Source organism: Asterias rubens, chromosome 13 (genome assembly GCF_902459465.1).
Source record: "Asterias rubens chromosome 13, eAstRub1.3, whole genome shotgun sequence".
Classification (NCBI taxonomy): domain Eukaryota; kingdom Metazoa; phylum Echinodermata; class Asteroidea; order Forcipulatida; family Asteriidae; genus Asterias; species Asterias rubens.
This window is the reverse complement of record NC_047074.1, coordinates 9998101-10016214: the sequence shown is the minus strand read 5'-3', so window position 1 is coordinate 10016214 and position 18114 is coordinate 9998101. Positions and strand designations below refer to the sequence as shown.

Sequence of the window (18114 nt, the reverse complement as noted above, 5' to 3'; positions counted from 1 at the left end):
GTGTCAACAATCATGGCGGCAAACCACGGGTCACTTCGTAGAGTAAATTGCCTACGCCACAGTTTCTTTGACAACGTATAAAATTGTGTATTCTTCATCAAATCTAAAAAGATCGCGTATAACCTTAGTGGTTTTGGTTACTGCAAGACTAAGTATCGTGATAATTGTTTAAATATGGTCTCACTTTCCTTACGAAATATATCAGAGGTTTGACCGTAACCAGGTAACGACCAAATGAACCAACAATTCTGCTTCACGCAACAATGCATGTCGTTTTAATTCAATTTCTCCTCAATTAATTGTCGACACTTTTTAAGATGAGTATCCGTTTTGACTGAATCATTTGCATTACTGCTGACGATTGCTCGCACCGCACCCTATCTAAGATCACTTAAATCACAAAATACCTTCAAGAAACCTGAAACTGTTAAATGATTTAGAGTGGTTATTGCATCTGATGATGATTTCTACAGCAGTTGTTGCTATATCTGTTATCATCATGGTAATCAAGGGTGTGTCTTGCTACTTGGGTCTGGATGGATCCATTGAGGGCGACTGGTCTACTGCCGTGATGCAGTGTGATCGTAACAACGCATCTTTAATGGCCCCGAGCTCAGATTGGGAGAATAAATTCATATATTCATATTTACTTCATTTCAGCACCATGGAGATTCTTTCCGTGTTTGGATCAATTGTAATGATGCTGAAGTTGAAGGTAAATGGAACTGCAACGAGGACGGTAAACATCCGACTGAATATCGGAAGTGGGAGCCAGACCAACCAGATGATGAGAAGTGGCCAAGTGATGATGATTGCGGCTTCATGATAACCCGTTTATACAGTGCGAGTAAGAATCCAGACGTACTTGGCTGTTGGGGTGATGTGCATTCACAAATCAGGATGTTCGTCGTCTGTGAGCGTCCTCGTCAAGCCACATGTGGCTAATCCACTATGATTGTGTAACGTCTGTGGCCTGACAGTAGATGAGTCTACTGGTCACTTCGTATCTCGCTGTCTCTTCGGCCACACCCTGGACAGATATCCAACAGACACAGTAGCCGCCTGCAGACAACGAAGTATGGAGCGCCAAACCCGTCTCTCATTAAACATCAAGCGGAGTTGGCTATTAAACTGCTCACAAAAAGTAAGGAAACTTTTTTCAATCCAGTATATTTGTTATTATTTAATACTCTCTTTGTATATGGTATATATCATTGCAAAGCTGAACTGTTCCTCTTCAAAATGATACCACAATTGCAATGATTACATGTTGCTGGACTTGACCACGTTAATGAGAATGAGACAAAGTCACAAATCAAATGTGCCAAAAATTAGCAATTTTGTGTTACCGTGTGAACAATCAAATTGACACTGTAATTCAAACAAGCAAGACAACTTACTGATCTTAATCCACTTTATTGAGACAAGAAGTTTGGTGTAGAGCAAGACAACTTACTGATCTTAATGCACTTTTTTGATACAAAAAGTTCAGTAACGAGTGGATGATCCGAAGGCGTTGATGAAAGCATGGCACCTTCTTCTCATGCTGCACACAAGTCTTGTGATGCGCTGATGATGGGGGATGGCGTTCCATTCTGCATTAAGGAACCTGGTAGGTCAGCCACAGTTGATGTGTTGGTGGTTCTGGCGCGGACAGCGAGGCCAAGCTGGTCCCACAGATGTTCCATGGGATTCAGGTCTTGACTGGTAGCGGGCCAATCCATCCGGTGCACCCCAACATTGTTCAGGTAGTCAGTCACCAGTCGGGCTCGATGGGGGCGAGCGTTGTCATCTCGAAAGATGGCATTTTGGTCCAAGAGTCTGCAAGTATGGGACTGTAATCGGCTGTAGAATATCGTCTTGCAAATACCAATCAAACAAGGTGTTTTTTAAGAGATGAGGGTTAATTGTGTCTGATGAGCTCACTGGTGCAAATCTTTGTGTAAACCATTAATGGTTCTGAAAAGCTTGATCGGTTTGATTATTGAGCATTACCTATTGACCATTTAGCACAGACAACGGTAATTTTGGCACATTTGATTTGTGACTTTGCCTCATTGTTATTCGTGTAGCCAAGTTCAGCAACATGTAGTCATTGCAAATGTGGTATTATTTTAAAGAGGAACAGTTCAGCTTTGTATTGATATATACCATATACAAAGAGATTCTTAAATAATAACAAATATACTGGATTGAAAAAAGTTTCCTTACTTTTTGTGAGCAGTTTACTATTTCGATTTCACATGGATCTTGTAAAAGTACGGTGACACTTATAATAATTATCGTCTTGTGTATTTAACTTATCACTGATGACTACGAGCAAGGTGTGAACTTGTGAAGATTGCCGAACACTGTAAGTTGAAACAGCATAATATGGATTTCGGAGCAAAACAATCAAAGCATCACCACCCCACCCCCTCCTCCTGAGTAATAAGTAATGGGGAGAGGTTGGTAACATTGTGAGAAACGGCTCCCTCTGAAGTGGAATAGTTTTCGAGAAAGGAGTAACTTTTCACGAATTTGATTTCGAGACGTCAAGTTTAGAATTTGAGGTTTCGAAATCAACCATCTAAACGAACACAACTTCGTGTGACAATGGTGTTTTTTTCTTTCATAGTTATCTCGCAACTCCGATGACCAATCGAGCTCAAATTTTCACAGGTTTGTTATTTTATGCATATGTGGAGGTACACCAAGTGAGAAGACTGGTCTTTGACATTTACCAATAGTGTACACTGGCTTTGACAGGATGTGAAATCCACCCCTGGAGATGTTTGTTAATTGTCAAATACCATGCAGTGTTCTCGTTTGGTGTATCCCGACATAATTATGTTTAACATAACAACTCTGTGAACAAAAAATGCTAAATTATTGTTCATCGAAGTTTCGAGAAGAAAGACAAAAAAAACTTGTTGCACAAATTAGTGTGCTTTCAGCTAGCTTTCTTAGAATAAGCTTCAGGCCTGAAGTTTTTGTCAGATTCAAATATTGTGTTATTGGTAAACACCTCACTCTAAAAAAAACTACATAACTTCAGAGGGAGTCGTTTCTACTCACTGTTGTTACTATTAGCGAGATAATAATGAAAGAAAAACAACCATGTCACACGAAGGTTGTGTTTTAATTCAGATGCTTGATTTCGGGACCTCAAAGTCTAATTCTGAGGTCTCGAAATCAAATTCGTTGAAAAATACTTCTTTCTCGAAAACTACGTTACTTCAGAGGGAGCCGTTTCTCACAATGTTTTATACTATCAACAGCTCTCCATTGCTTGTAACCAAGTAAGCTTCTATGCCAACAGTTGTTTTGAGTAATTATCAATAGTGTCCGCTGCCTTTTAAACGAATTCGCTGGTATCTAAGCAGAGCCATGAAATTGGGCCCCAGATAGTTTTTAGATTAAAAATCTCAATGGGGTTCCAGTAATCACACAAATCGGCGGGCCAAACACTCGGTGTTCTATCAAAACGGACTTCATACCAGGGTCAACAACTACCAACCAAGTGCATAATACAGGTCAGCATTTACCATGACGGTGCAAATTGAATACACGCCATGCACAATACAATGTATTTTGTGCGCAATCACAGTGCATTAAAGAGAAGGTGGTTTTTGGATGAAACTGCAGACCTGAAATTTCATCTTTAAAGCCATTGGACACATTCTGAACAGAACAAAAATTAAAATTCACAGATTTACACATCACAGGGTTTATAAAAGGTCATGGTATAAGACTTCCCTTAAAATATAATTCCATGAAATGCTTTATTTTTTGAGAAAACGAGCGGAAACAAGGTAGGGTTTTCCCGTTGTATTATCCCAACTCCGATGCCCGATTGAGCCTAAATTTTCACAGGTTTGTTATTTTATACATAAGTTGTGATACACGAAGTGTGGGCCTATGGACAAAAGTGTTTACCAATATTGTGCGGATGCTTTTAAGGAGCAAGGCCATTTTCAAAATATTATTGTCAATGTGGAACTTCAGAATCGGCACCAAGGCAAAGACCACTTGGTGCCCCCTCCAAAAGTTCCCACATTGACATCACAGGACAAATAATTCCTAAAAAGGGAATACAAAACATGAGAAGCATTATTACTACAGTTTCTCAGATTTAAATTGTTGACCTTAAAAAGCTAATTTTTTTACTAGTAACCTTATTTCTTCGGAGTGAAGTGGGTTTTTGTTCTCAACTCTTTAGGATATTATCGAAAGCTGGTGTTTAGGCTTCTGGCCTAAAAATGTTTCGTGTCATTCATTTTACGAGTGATTAACATATCAGCCTATTTTACTCGTCTGCAGTAGGAAAGCCTCATCACCACTTATCCTTTTCACTCTAAATTAGGCCCAATTTCAAAAAGCTGTTTAGGCACAAAAAGTATCTAAGCACAACAAAATAATTGTGCTTACTAGATTAAGGTTACCAGCCAAACTGTCATGTGCATAATTTATGACTGGTATCCTACTCATTTCTGCTTAGGAAAAAAAATGTTAAGCATGTTCGCTTATTAGGTCTATGAAATTGGGCCCAGTGCTGCATGTCTGTTGCGAAGCAATGCCTCTATATTTTCTAAGTTCATTTATCCATACTTATGCATACACAACCTCCCCTTTAAAACCAACACCAGGCGTATATCAATACAACGCTCATTATTGAGCTCTTGTCACTCGGACAGAACAACACCCTTTAGACCAGTCAGAGTTCTGAAAGCGTTTCCAGCTTTCCACGTCTAAAACAATTTTCACCAAAGATGCCTACCAAAGGAAAGAAATGGATCTTAGAAAAACATTTCGATGGGACGCCGAAGAGAAGTGACTTAAACATTGTGGAGTTCGATCTGCCGGCAGTCAAGGATGGGTGTAAGTAGAACATGTATCATTTTGTTAAAAGGCACTGGACACGTTTGGTAATATTATTGTCAAAGTAGTATTCTCACTTGGGGTATCCAACATAATTATAAATCTGTAAACATTTGGACTCAATTGGTCATCGAAGTTGCAAGAGAATAATGATAAAAAAAAAATCACCCTTGCTGCACAAATGTGTATGCTTTCAGAGGACTAAAAAAGGCTTCGGGCCTAGGTCTTTTATTATTTGAGTGAGAAATTACCTCTTTATCAAAAACTACGGTACTTCAGAGGGAGCCGTTTCTCACAACGTTTTATACTATCAACAGCTCTCCATTACTCGTTACCAAGTTGGTTTTTATGCTAAACGGTATTTTGAGTAATTTAAAAACAGCTCTACGGTGTCCAGTGCCTTTAAATTCGTACTGTATAGGTTTTCCCGGCTAATTTATCCATGCAAGTTCATCAACGTGTATTCGAATTACCGCATTTCCCCCTATTCCTCTCAAACTATAGGGTCTTTTTTAAACAAAATTTCACGAGCTGGGTGTTGAAATAACTAAATTTTTGTCGAAATTAGCCAGGAAGACCTAAATTGGTTTGTATGATGTGCTTCATAACTGTACTTTGATTGTACGCCCCTGGTGCCAAAAGGTCGCTGGGTGTTGTTTCTTGCGTTTTTATTATTTTCGTTTGTGTTATTGGTGAGGTTAACGTTCAATGTCAATGTCAATACTACACACCTTATCATTCTTGTTTTGAATTTTGGACCGGTAAACGTTTTCAAGTTGTACTTATCTTATGGACGATAATAATGTTGACTTGAAATCGGAATGATAGTCTGTGGAAAGCCTTCCCTTCCCATAAAGTTTGATTGACATTTAGTTGTAGTCCAAATAAAAGTCTGTATTCGTAGTAATTTTCCATGACTACAAGCTTTGCATTTTTAGTATCTCTCCACAGTTTTCACTATTTTCTTTTTATTGTTAGTACATTGTAATTATCTTATTGACTGGTTTCTTAAAAACATGTCAAAGGTCACGGCAAGTGGCCGTGTTGATTTTGAATTACAATCATTACAATATAAATTATGCTTCTGACTTGTCAGTGTAAATGCTCTGAAAATAAATTAACAGAACAGAAATTAAGAGAAAACGTTTACAAGCCTGTTAATACAAGTTTACTGTTATTTCTTTGACTGATGAATGCATTTCTTTTAACGCTAGGGTATTCTTTTTTATTGTCGTGACGGTTTCTGGCGGATTACTCCCCACTAACCAAAACCATAGAGCAAGGACCAAACTTAAAGTTGAGGTTACTTTCAGGATTTATAATGAAATTTTAAAGAATAATGAAAGCTGAAGGGCAAATTTCTTGTTTTTTTTTTTATCCTAGTTCAGTTCCACCGATTGGTTTTTATGACTTCATTGAAATAATAATTATTTGAGGTAACATTTGAGTGTTGCTTCGGGTCTCAGTCCACTGGTCAGTTAACGCGTACAAAGGTTGCCAGGGACCGTGAGAAAATTGGGTTCAGCCAAGCTCCGTTTGAAACGTGTACAAATAAAGCCCATTTTGACATGTACTTATTTGGACCTTTCTTTTGTTGATAAACCAACCGCCTTGATTGGCATGGTCGGCCGAATGTTAGTAAAACACTCAATCATATTAACAGACTGTTTAACAAAATTCACGATTTCTGCAAACTCCCAATGAAAAAAAAAACCTCCCATAATTAGCTGTTTTATTTTCAAAAAAATTAACACAATGTTTGAATATTTTTGTAACATTGTACAAACAGTAGCGATCTGTTTTTGATTTGCATTTATGGCTTGCCATATTTTTCCAACCTGGGTTGGCAAAAACTCGGGCTGTGACGTTGCAAAAGAACAGGTGTATACCCCCCGTATGCGTCATGCCCCGTCGTATACGAATATGTAGCTCAACGTGACCCTTTATTTTAGGATATTTATACTGTATAAATTATAGACAACCTTTTCCATTATGGTCCATTACACACGGATTTCACAAGTTGCCGGTGTTCTATCGGGAAATCTATAGGCCTACCACTGATAAAGATTAGTGATCTACACCGGGAGATTCTGTCACCCATTATGGGAACTAGCTGAAGGAGGATGATTCAAAAGAGGCCGGTGCATCAGAAGAAGTCTGTTTACCGTTTATCGTATAAAGGCGCTGCACAATATTAAAATATTCATGCGCCAAGCTCATTATCATAACTTGTAAACTCGCAGTATATTTCGAATTATTAAATTTTAGTGGGTCATGCAAGTAATGGATTGTGTAATTACACGAAGCTATCACAACATGGGGGTTCTGTGTTTCAACTTTTGTATGGAGACTTGATAAACTTATGCGTTTAAACTTTAAGTGCTTCACGAAAACTGGCAGCAAGTAAGTTTGGGAAAGAGTTTATCTTCAGTGGTGGGATTTTTTTCTGGGGTCGCTATATATAGCAAAAATTTCGATTTTCGAGTTTCGATTTTGTGATTTTTACTTTCTTTTTTAGCATAATGGAAGTTTGTTCAGTGTGGTATGCCCATAAATGAGACATAGGCCCTCTTCAAAAACCACGGCTTCAGGCTTTGTCCTCTCATCTGAAGCCCTGAGCGCGTACGCAAAGCACGCACAATATTGTCAAAACGACTGCGGGGCCAAGCTAGTCTGATCCGAATCCAAAGCCAAAGCCGTGGTTTCGAAAAGGGCAAACATCTACGGGGAGACAGAATGTCCTCATACCCCACACCGCTTTCCTAGAATTTCGAGACAACGTTGGTTATGGACACACTAACTACGAGAAATGTTGGGTCGATTTCACAAAGCAATCAAATCAATCGTCAGTATTACCATAGTGATTTGCATTGTGATATCACACTTTTAAGCAACTACGATTGTTTTTCAATTACGACCAATCTTGGTTCTTTGTGAAATCAGTCCCTATAGGTCCCATTATAACTGTAACCGTGATGTCCTTAAGTACGAGTCAATGGGGAAATTCCCTTTAGACAGCGGACTAGTCGCTGTTGTGGAAACTCCAGTAGGTAAACGACCTTGCTCTGACCACTCATTTAAATCGTCTATTGTTTCCCCCAGTTGTCTTGTTGGAGGCCGTGTATCTCAGCGTGGACCCTTACATGAGGTATCAGTGCTTTTTACTTCTAATTATTAAAAAGGATATATTTTACGTTTTTCTTTTTCAAGTTTGAATTCATTTCCCAAAACAAGCTTAGTATCTGCAGAATTTTTTTTTTTATTGGTGAGCATGATTTTCCTGGAATAAATGCTATTGCTGTAATAAGTGTTTTGCTTCAAACCTTTGTTGTGTTAGAGACACCCCTGGCAATTTTACTTTTAGTTTAATTGCTTCACAAGTAAACGACATTAAACACTTATTGTTAAAGAACACCTAAGAACTGTAAGAAACGACCGTTTTGAAGTAATGTAGTTTTCAATTCAATTCAATGTCAATGAAATGCAAATTTGCTCTGTCGAGCATGCCCATAACCGTAAATTTAAATGATGTGGTTTATTTTATTTAGACTGTTTAGCGCAAATGCCCCAACTGGAAGCGTCATGGTCGGCGAGATAATTGCAAGGTGAGACAATTCGTTACCGTTACCGTTACAGTTACCGTTACAGTTACCGTTACCGTTACCGTTAACGTTACTGTTACCATTACTGTAACTGTTACTGTTACCGTTACCGTTACCGTTACCGTTACCGTTATCGTTACTGTTACTGTTACTGTTACTGTTACTGTTACTGTTACTGTTACTGTTACTGTTACTGTTACTGTTACTGTTACTGTTACTGTTACTGTTACTGTTACTGTTACTTTTACTGTTGATATAATGTTACTGTTGCTGATGTTGATCATGCTGCTGCTGCTGCTGCTGTTTTTGATGTTGTTACTGCTGCTGCTGCTGCTGAGGTTGTTGTTGCTGTTACTGTTGCTGTTGGTGTTGTTTCATAGTTTTTATTGAATGAGCTTATTACGAATTTTAATAAAAAATACTTGATTTATTTTCAGGGTCATCGAGAGCAAGAATCCGACTTTTCCCGTGGGTACCAACGTGCTGGTATCATGTGGCTGGGTGTCACACTGGGTGTCTGATGGGTCGGATCTTACTAAGATCCCGCCTTATCCAGAGGGCGTGCCACTCTCTTTCGCTCTGGGTGTGTTGGGAATGCCGGGGTGAGTTTTAAAAAACAATGTTTTGAACTGATTAAGATTTTTTTCTGTTAAATGGCTATGAAGTGACTTTAGTATCATCAAAGCAATACTCGATGAAGAGTTGGTATATAATATGCAAAACACAGTTATCGATTAAAACACTATGAATGTTCACTAATACAGCTTTAAAAATTGCTATAATGACTATTATCCTAAAAACAATACCCGTTGCAAAGTTGGTAAAGTTGTGTGCAAAACAGAGTTATAGATAGAACACTATGCTCGAATCCACCACGTTGTCCCTTTTCTTATTACCCCGATTGCCACACACTACAAACTCGTACATTGTTTTTACGACTGGTCGAGAACCTTTTACTTTAATTAATGAAGTATAGACTACAATGTTTTGTATATCAATCAATGTGGGGACCCGTTGTGTCCAAAGCTGTTCCAATTAATGTGCACTCGACTATACGAAGTCTTAATGGAAATAAAAGGGTATACAGCGACGAGTTCTTAAACTGCCGTTTAAAACCGGCAGTGTCGTGGCCGTGCGATAAAGGCCCGAGCCGTCCTTGAGCTCTGTACGTGTGTTGCATTTTTATGACTGAGACAGTTTTCGGATATACATTCGTGCACGTATCCATCTTAACGTATCCGAAAACAACCGGTTTTGAGCTGATAACTATCAACCGTTTAAATGCGCTCTCCGCCAATATAGGAACAGCGAAACTGCCTGAGGATGGATGTGAGTTTTAAAGATGGTTAAACTAGATTGTTAAAAAGTGTGTTTTCTGTTGATCAGGATGGCAGCAAACTTGGGCATTGTGGATGTCTGCGAAGCCAAAGCAGGGGACGTTGTTGTAGTCAGTGGTGCGGCTGGTGCAGTGGGCTCTATCGTGGGACAGATCGCTAAAATAAAAGTAAGTTACTTTAGAAGGCAAAGTATACCTTTGATGTTCGAATGTGTTAATCCTTTATATCTGTAGAGAGTGGTGGTCACGTTTTGAGATGTCGCAGAAAATCTGAAGCGATAGGAATAAGTGTCCATAAAGTGGAAGATGAAAACTCCAATCTGAGAATTGTTGCTGCAGTAAATCTTCTAAGATTCAAATTTGGCCAACTGTGTCCCCCATTGAACTGAGCACGATTACGTTTTTTTTTTAACAGGGCTGTAGAGTTATCGGTTTCGCTGGTTCTGATGAAAAGGTAGCGTGGATAAAGGAACTTGGCTTCGATGAAGCATTCAACTACAAGAAAGTCGATCTGGACGCGACTTTGAAGAAAGCTGCACCCAATGGTGTAAATTGCTACTTCGACAACGTGAGTAAAGACTTATAAGGCAATGTAGTATTGTACACGTTTGAACAAGCCAGCGGGTCCACATGGGGTGAATTTTTACCAGTTCTCAGGAGTTTTCAGTGGCATTTGGCATATGGACCACTGTTAAAGGGAAGGTACACAATTGGTAATTGTCAAAGACCAGTCTTCTCACTTGGTGTATCCCATCATATGCATAAAATAACAAACCTGTGAAAATTTAGGCTCAATCGGTCATCAAAGTTGCGAGAAAATGATGAAAGAAAAAACACTCTTGTTGGACGAATTTGTGTGCTTTCAGAATAAAAATAAATAACTTCTATAGCTGGAAGTCTTTTATTATTTTAGTGATGAGAAGTTACCTCTTTCTCAAAAACCACGTTACTTCAGAGGGAGTCGTTCCCCCACAATGTTTTTAACTATCAGCAGCTCTCCAATGATCGTTACCAAGTAATGTTTTAAGTTAATATTTGTTTTGAGTAATTACCAGACATGTACCTTCCCTTTATAAACAATAACTGTTTGTTGGAAGCAAGACTTTAATCTTTGGTGCGTTATATAATGCCAGTTGGCAATTTGCTAATAATTATGTCTTTTTTTTAGTTTTTACTTATCTATGTGTGTACAATTAGTGAAACACCCATTTTTTGTTTGTTTTACTTCTAAGATATTACGTGGGAAAGATATAACTTTGTACACAGTTTGCCGTATGGAAGCACAGTACTATAATCTCCAGTCACACCGGTACGCATTTCTGGAGACCAATGACAACGATGTCTCTCATTATTTCTTGCATAAGTTTGTAGGGCATGCAATGAATACTCAAAAGTTGAATATTGTTCCGCCGATACTTTGTTTAGTTTTGGTCTTGTTGAAATGTTACTTTTTATTTTTGAGGACAGGTTGGTGGTGAGTTTGCGAATACTGTTCTTAACAACATGGCCCGTCTTGGACGCATCGGATGCTGTGGCGCCATTTCCGGTTACAATGATAAAGCTCCACTTAAAGGTACAAATTATATAAGAACCCCCCCCCCCTTCCCCACTCCAACCACTCCAACCAATACCTCCAAAAACAGACCTACGCCTATCCAACCCAACCCTATCCCTACCCCCGTATCCCTGCCCGCTGGTCATTGCCTTGGTGCCCTCGAATTGTTCAAGGAGAAATGTAGAAATTCCTCATATTTATGGTGATCTTTTCCAAGGAGAAAATGCCTTGGTGCCCCTACCCTTTTAAAAACGAAGCTTAGGCCTGTCAGATTTTTAAAGATGCTTGATTTAGAGACCTCAAATTCTAAATCTGAGGTCTCGAAATCAAATTCGAGCCTTTTCTCACAATGTTTTATTCAACCAACAGCTTTCCATTACTCAATACAAAGTAAGGTTTTATGGTAATAAATTATTTGAGTAATTATTACAATTAGTGTCTGCCTTTAACTTTTGTTTGCTGTTATAAAAACTCACTCTGCGGTAAAGTTATTATCGATCGTGGTAAAGCGAAAGTATTTTGTAGTCCCGGCCGATTTCATACCTTCGGCCCATCCCATGTTGTAGTTAAAAGCAGGAGAGTTATTTTCAGCTCTGAGAAGTCTACCGATTTCCGAAAATCTACTCTGCGGTAGAAGAGAAATCTCCCGAATTCCAAAAAATCTACTCCGCCACTGTATAATTATTACACTAAGCAAAAAGCAAGACAAGTTTTTAAAAGATCATAAATCCATAGATTCACACCGTTACCGCAAAACATTACTACCTCACCATGCAGTGCCTTAAAGTGACACGTTGCCCATAAAAAGCGTTTGTAACCGTTTGTTAAAAAATGTATAAATATGGTTAGAAAGGTGTTTTATTTAAAAATAGAATACAATGATCCACACAAATTTGTCTCGAAATTGCGTGGTTTTCCTTTTACTGTGCGAACTAACACGGTCGGCCATCTATGGGAGTAAAAAAATTTGACTCCAAAAATGGCCGACCGTGTTAGTCGAAGAGGTAAAAGGAAAACCGTCCAATTTCGAGGCATAGTTGTGTGGATCATTGTATGCTACTTTTACGACATCTTTCTAACCATAATATGCATTTTATAACAAACGGTTACAAACGATTTTTATAGACCAACTCGTTCGATCCAAGGCAACGTGTTCCTTTAAATCCCATATTTTTTTTAAACATTAAAGTCACCTGGAAGTGGTATTTTGTCATAATAAAGCTTTTGTCACTAAAATATGTGTTTAGATGAGTAGAATATGAATAAACAATTAACTAAGGTTTTGAAAAATTAGTTTCCATGTCATTTACAAATTTGAAAATAATCCCGACCCGAGAGGGCGCTGTTCGTGACGTCAATCGAGGCGCGATGAATCGCATGCAGCGCCAGAACAAGATAGTGACGCTTCGCGCAAGCTAAAAACATGCCCTCATAGTTTAAACAATCCCTGATTTTTTTCACGTTAGGCAAATGCTCCTTTAGGTTCGTTACGTCTTTCAGGTACCTTCTTCGACTTCCCGCTAGCTGGAAAAATTGTAAAGATGACGTCATGTTTTAGAAAAGAACTTTTCTCTCCATGTCAAAATGTATAGTGTATTCCGGATTCTCCAAGTACGACGTCTCGAAGTGTTTGCTGCACAGCGCTGGAAAAGACGTCGGACCGGATCACTTTGCAAACTGACCCGATCTTTAGTTGTTTTGCTGCATCCACCTGGTCGACATTGCCGGGAAAATGCAAGAAAAAAACTTTTTTCGAAACGTAAAACTCCGGACTAGAACTTGAATGTACTTGCATGTACGTGTGTTCGATGTTAGATCGAGGCAAGGTACCTCGATTGACGTCACAAAAGGGGTAGGCGGAGTCATCCCCCACACAACTTTATTATGTTTTTTAAACATATAAATCGTTAAAAAAAAGTACTGCAAAAATTGTATTGGTCAGAAACATATACTCTACTGTTTGATGAAAACAAATTATATTTCCAGGTGACTTTGAGTTTGTGTCTTTTTTTGTTCTTGCTCAAGTTCCCGCTGTCCAAGGAACCCTCGTCTTCAAGGAGATCAAGATGCAAGGTTTCCTGATATTTTCACACCTTGCCCGCTACCCGGAGTGGATCCAACGAAACATTGGCTGGATTAAAGAGGTATAGTAATCAGAAGAGGTTTTTAAAGATCTTCTTAAAGGCAGTGGACACTTTTGGTAATTGTCAAAGACTAGCCTTCACAGTTGGTGTATCTCAACATATGCATAAAATAACAAACCTGTGAAAATTTGAGCTCAATCGGTCATCAAAGTTGCGAGATAACCCTTGTCACACGAAGTTGTGTGCGTTTAGATGGTTGATTTTGAGACCTCAAGTTCTAAACTTGAGGTCTCGAAATCAAATTAGTGGAAAATTACTTCTTTCTCGAAAACTATGGCGCTTCAGAGGGAGCCGTTTCTCACAAAGTTTGATACCACCAACCTCTCCCCATTACTCGTCACCAAGAAAGGTTTTATGCTAATAATTATTTTGAGTAATTACCAATAGTGTCCACTGCCTTTAAGGAAATAATGTTGATTGTTTTGGGTTTTGCGGACGGGGTCTTTTTTTTTTTTTTAACCTACTGATTGCTCAAAAGAACAATACCCATCCAGCAAGTAGAAACATAATATTGTCACCGCAAACCAAAAATTGACACCTGTCTTGCAATGCCCACATGCCCTGCTGTACACAATGAAATTATGCGAACGCCTGTCCCGGCAATCTTAAACCATGGTCGGCTCTGTGCTACTAAGGTCCTTAATTGCATTTTGACATCCGTTATGATCAAAAGAATATGAACATTATTATGTGGACAATTATGAATCAAAATAAAAAAATAACTTAGAACATTATTTTGTTTTTCTTTTTGCTAAACAAATACTTTGGAGACAACTCCCAATCAATAAACTTCATTTTACCAGCTGAAAATATTACCAATTGCACTTTTTCAATCACTGTAAGTCCCGAGCAGGTTTCAGCTTTTACAGGTCTTTTAGCAAAATCGTGTAAATATTGTCTTTGAATTATATAACTTTAGACTGCTCACTCGCTCTTTAAAAATAGTTCATTGGACCCTTTCGGTACAGAAAAAAAAAAAAAAAACAGATTTACAAATAAGTTACAGGGTTTACAGAAGGTAGTGGTGAAAGACTTCTCTTGAAATATTATTCCATGAAATGCTTTACTTTTTGTGAAAACAGTAAAACAATATCAATTCTCGATAGCGAGAATTACGGATTTATAGTAAACACATGTCATGACTCGGCGAAACGCGCGGATACAAGGGTGGGTTTTCCCGTTATTTTCTCCCGACTCGATCCGATGACCGATTGAGCCTAAATTTTCACAGGTTTGTTATTTGATATACAAGTTGTGATACACGAAGTGTTGGCCTTGGACAATACTGTTTACCGAAAGGGTCCAATGGCTTTAAAGCCATATACACTTTCGGAACAGAAAAAAAAAGTTCACAGATTTACAAATAACTTACAGGGTTTACAGGAGGTAATAGTAAAAGACTTCTCTTGAAATATTATTCCATGAAATGCTTTACTTTTTGAGAAAACATTAAAACAATTATCAATTCTCGACATCGGGAATTACGGATTTATAGTAAACACATGTCATGACCGACAGTGTCCAATGGCTTTAAAGACAAAGACACTATTGGTAATTGTCAAATACCAGTCTTCTCACTTGGTGTATCTCAACATATACAGAAAATGACAAACCTGTGAAACTTTTAGCTCAATCAGTCGTCGAAGTTGCGAGATAACTATGAAAGAAAAAACACCCTTGTCACACGAAGTTGTGTGCTTTAAGATGCTTGATTTCGAGACATCAAGTTCTAAATCTGAGGTCTTGAACAAATTCGTGAAAAATGACTTCTTTCTCGAAAACTACCTCGAAAACTACATCACTTCAGAGGGAGCCGTTTCTCACAGTGTTTTATACTGTCAACCTCTCCCCACTACTCGTTAACAAGTAAAGTTGTATGCTAATAATTATGTTGAGTAATTACCAATAGTTTTTACCAAATGCCTTTAAATATAATTAATATGTAAATGTTTCGTCTTGCAGGGGAAACTGAAATACAAGGAGCACGTTACACAAGGATTCGACAACATGTTTGATGCTTTTATGGGACTTTTCTCTGGCACGAACACCGGAAAAGCCGTCGTAAAAGTTTAAGAGTATGAAAAGCCGCGATCCCAAGCGACTGGAAGGTGAGACTACGTGCGCGAGTCGAGCGGCGAAGCCTGCGCCACACTCGGGGTGTGGTCTCTCCTTCCATGAAGCTTTCCAAGCCAAAGGCTTTGGACATTATAAGGGTTTGATCCGCTATTAAGATGTCGAGAAGTTTCACCTAAAATGTATGTTGTCACAATAAACAAGTTTCCGAAATTGTGTAGGTATAGACCAGAGTACACTACATTCAGGGGTGAGAAAGCGGGGGGGGGGGGTCCCCAAGTTTTTAAATAATGCTTTACGTCGCTATGCTGACAATGGTTAAAATTGTGTAAAGTGTTTTCGGTTCCATATAACACGAGGACTTTCAGTTGAAAAAGGGGTGAAACACTTCGCGAGTACCCCTGCCCAAGCCTTTAACAACACAAATATGTGTTATTAAGCACAAACCACAACTTCAAATGCTATATAGTTGTGTTTTGAATAACCTATCTGCAAAAATAACTGCCGAAGTGGTCAAAACAGGTCTGGTAGCAATGTTGGAAAATATGTTACTAGGGACCTTATACAACATTGTTGTCTCTTCTATTAACGACCGAGGTGCATTTTGTGAAGTACAACTTTGCTACAATTTATCAAGGGACCTTTGACTACATTGCTCTCAAAAGGGCCGAGTGTGCAGTTAACGGATCATTAGTAAAGTCTACCGATAATGGTTTGTATTCTGCAGTAGTTATTAAAACGAGTGTAGTACATTAGTGATATCACATGTAATTGGTAAATAAAAGATTACACTTCGATTTTAGTTAAATTTTGCTTTCGTTTTGTTTTGTTTTGTTTTGTTTTGTTTTGTTTTGTTTTGTTTAATATAACTCATACGACCACCACAGGAATTCTAAGAAAGAAAAAAGGGCGCGACGCGATCGTTCGCCACTGGGAACAAGGTTGATGCATAGTGATAACGGGTGCGTACGTCTAGCTTTCCTGGGTCGACCCCGGTCTGCCCGGTGCGTTCGAGTAGCTTTGACGTCATTCCAATGGCTCATCCGGGTCAGCCCCAAGTGCACGGCATGCTTGTAGAGTGGGTCACTTTAGGGGCTGGCCCCAGGTGCACGATGTCATTACGAGAGCGGTGAGTGATCGTTCGTTTAGCTCTTGTCAGGGGCTCACCTTGTCAGGGGCTCACCCGAGTGAGCACCGCGGGGTAAACCCAGGGAAGCTAATCGAACGCACCCAGATTTATCCAGCTTGGTAGACTGGCCCAGTCCCTCCGATTCATTCTACACTGCGCTGTCTATATACGGCTGTCTTATACACAAACAAAAGCGCCGCTCATTGACGTCACACTTCGAGGTTCGTGAATTACGTCAGAGAGTGGCCTCTATTAGGTCAATCCATGGTCAATCCCCGTCCATCTTCACCTTTCACCTACATTGATATGCAGACGACCGGGAAGTGCAGCTGCCAAAGGTGACCTCACACCAATCAAAACACTTATCCAATGAAATCACTGATTATATAAAGTAAAAACAAAAACAAAAGAATTGCTACATGGCAGTTAATTTGTTGCATAATTGCTTCTGTTGCCATTTTTGGTTGACAAACCATGTACTTTTACCACTGTATTTGCTTCTAGATTTTTTAAACAGGAAAAAAATGCAAAATGTTAAGGTAAAACAAAGAAAAATCGTCTTACAATTAAAAAACAAAGACATCTTAAAATAAGAACAAATCTATTCAACAAAAATTTACAAACAAGCTGCAAGAACTCGCACACTGAGTGAACATTTGGGGGGTTTTAACCTTTATTTTTTAAAAAACGTTTCTTTCAAACTTTCCCAAATGAATAAACTTTGACTGTCAGAGAGTTTAACAAGTTGGATGGGAAATGAGTTGATAAAATATTGTGAAGTCAATCTGTCTTTTTAAAATTACTAGTCAATGCAATCTAGCAGCAGTATTCAACTAAAATGTACAAAGTAACAAGTTAAAGGCAGTGGACACTATTGGTAATTGTCAAAGACCAGTCTTTTCACTTGTTGTATCTCAACATATGCATAAAATAACAAACCTGTGAAAATTTTAGCTCAATCGGTCATCAAACTTCCGAGATAATAATGAAAACAAAAATACCGTTGGCACACGAAGTTGTGTGCGTTTAGATAGTTGATTTCAAAATCAAATTTGTGGAAAATTACTTCTCTCTCGAAAACTATGGCACTTCAGAGGGAGCCATTTCTCACCATGTTTTATACCATCAACCTCTCCCCATTACTAATCACCAAGAAAGGTTTTATGTTAATAATTATTTTGAGTGATTACCAATAGTGTCCACTGCCTTTAAAGACACTGGCAGGACACTATTGGTAATTGTCAAAGACCAGTCTTCTCTCTAATAATTATTTTAATTATTTTGAGTAATTACCAGTAGTGTCCACTGCCCTTAAAGATGTCATGAGGTGGTTGCATCTCCACAGAGCACATAATAAATGTGCACAGTTTAGTACAGTGCACAGTTGTGTCACGGACTGCAACCATACGCAACTC

General features: G+C 38.6%; 1 protein-coding gene across 1 annotated transcript; it reads left to right on the top strand.

Annotated features, from left to right (window-relative positions):
- Positions 1–4490: 4490 nt before the first annotated feature.
- LOC117298996 (prostaglandin reductase 1-like) lies at positions 4491–16378 on the top strand. The gene is made up of 9 exons (XM_033782399.1): positions 4491–4860; positions 7963–8008; positions 8409–8465; positions 8900–9064; positions 9849–9966; positions 10214–10366; positions 11266–11371; positions 13379–13497; positions 15460–16378. The coding sequence occupies exons 1-9, from the start codon at positions 4752–4754 to the stop codon at positions 15568–15570; spliced, it is 984 nt and encodes a 327-aa protein (XP_033638290.1). The 5' UTR covers positions 4491–4751; the 3' UTR covers positions 15571–16378.
- The last annotated feature ends 1736 nt before the right edge of the window (positions 16379–18114 follow it).

Bases quoted from the DNA above. Each gene is read 5' to 3' on its own strand.
- LOC117298996 (XM_033782399.1), top strand. From the start codon at position 4,752: ATGCCTACCAAAGGAAAGAAATGGATCTTAGAAAAACATTTCGATGGG. The intron at 8,466-8,899 runs GTGAGACAATTC...ATTTATTTTCAG, and splicing joins GTCGGCGAGATAATTGCAAG to GGTCATCGAGAGCAAGAATC. The intron at 10,367-11,265 runs GTGAGTAAAGAC...TTTTGAGGACAG, and splicing joins TAAATTGCTACTTCGACAAC to GTTGGTGGTGAGTTTGCGAA.